The 1065-nt window shown below is 36.9% G+C and overlaps 1 protein-coding gene across 1 annotated transcript; it reads left to right on the top strand.

The window, feature by feature from the left end:
- Positions 1–208: 208 nt before the first annotated feature.
- LOC106113874 (progestin and adipoQ receptor family member 3-like) lies at positions 209–1061 on the top strand (the record flags this gene model as incomplete). Its single annotated transcript, XM_013306958.1, has 3 exons — positions 209–429; positions 729–797; positions 927–1061. Coding segments are annotated over exons 1-3 (375 nt in total), but the record flags the coding sequence as incomplete, so codon positions are not given.
- Positions 1062–1065: the final 4 nt, after the last annotated feature.

The following is a 1065-nucleotide window of genomic DNA, read 5'->3' as shown; positions in this document are numbered from 1 at the left end:
ACAAGACATTATTTGAACGTCTAAAATTTATAATTTTTTTAATGCTTAGTAAACACAAATGCATACTAAATAAGGTCTGGAGTAACATCACGCGAAACACACAACGTCTCCTGTCTCTTTCACACATGCATGTGAAAGAGACAGAAGACGTTTGTCAAGACCGTGCCTCAAAGGAAATCCGTAATCTGTATGTCTGTTGTAATTTATTAATAAACTTTATTCGTTTTTTATTGTTTCCAGGAGTTAAAAACATTCTACATGCTGACAGTAACTGTGATATTTGGTGTGGCGATGGCGCTGCAAATTCCGCGATTTAACGTGCCCTATGCTGTCAAGATGTGCGTCTTCATCGGCTGGGCGGCGTACGGCGTCCTGCCCACTTTACACTGGACCTACGTTATGGGGGGATTCGATAATCCAATGGTTCAGGTTAGCTGGTTAAATATTATAGTTAAATACCTTTGTTACGTACTTTTTGTTATTGTATTGTCAGCCTTGTACCATTGCTTTTAGAGTTGATTTAAAGTTGTGTCATTTTAAAATGTTGGTTGGTGGGTAAAGTTTGGTCAAAGATTCAATATCGATTAGAAGGCTAATAAACTCTTTGAGAATGTTTCAAATATTAGGTAATGACATTCGACTTTAAAACAATAGAGAGTGCATTTTCGTAAGGTTCTTTTGGGTAATTATGTTGATGTCTCGTAAATATTTTATTGTTTTACTTTCAGATGTTCTTCCCAAGAGTGATCGGAATGTATGTTATCAGTGGTACTGCTTTTGCAATTTATGCCTTTAAGGTAAGATATCATTATGATTTCTCTCTCAGATTTTCCAAAGAGAATGAGGGAGATGGCAATATATTAGAAAAATGTAAAAGTCAACTCTACAGTTGTTTAAGAGAAAATAATTAATATTTTGTTTGACAGGTCCCAGAGCGGTGGTTCCCTGGTAAGGTAGACTACATCGGCCATTCACACCAATGGTGGCATGTTTTAGTACTCGGTGCATTGTACTACTGGCACAATTCGGCTATGATTTACGTCCAGTATAGGATGAACCACGGAT

This window comes from Papilio xuthus, unplaced genomic scaffold (assembly GCF_000836235.2).
Source record: "Papilio xuthus unplaced genomic scaffold, Pxut_1.1 DF829971.1, whole genome shotgun sequence".
Lineage (NCBI taxonomy): Eukaryota > Metazoa > Arthropoda > Insecta > Lepidoptera > Papilionidae > Papilio > Papilio xuthus.
This window is presented reverse-complemented; position numbering and strand designations above follow the sequence as displayed.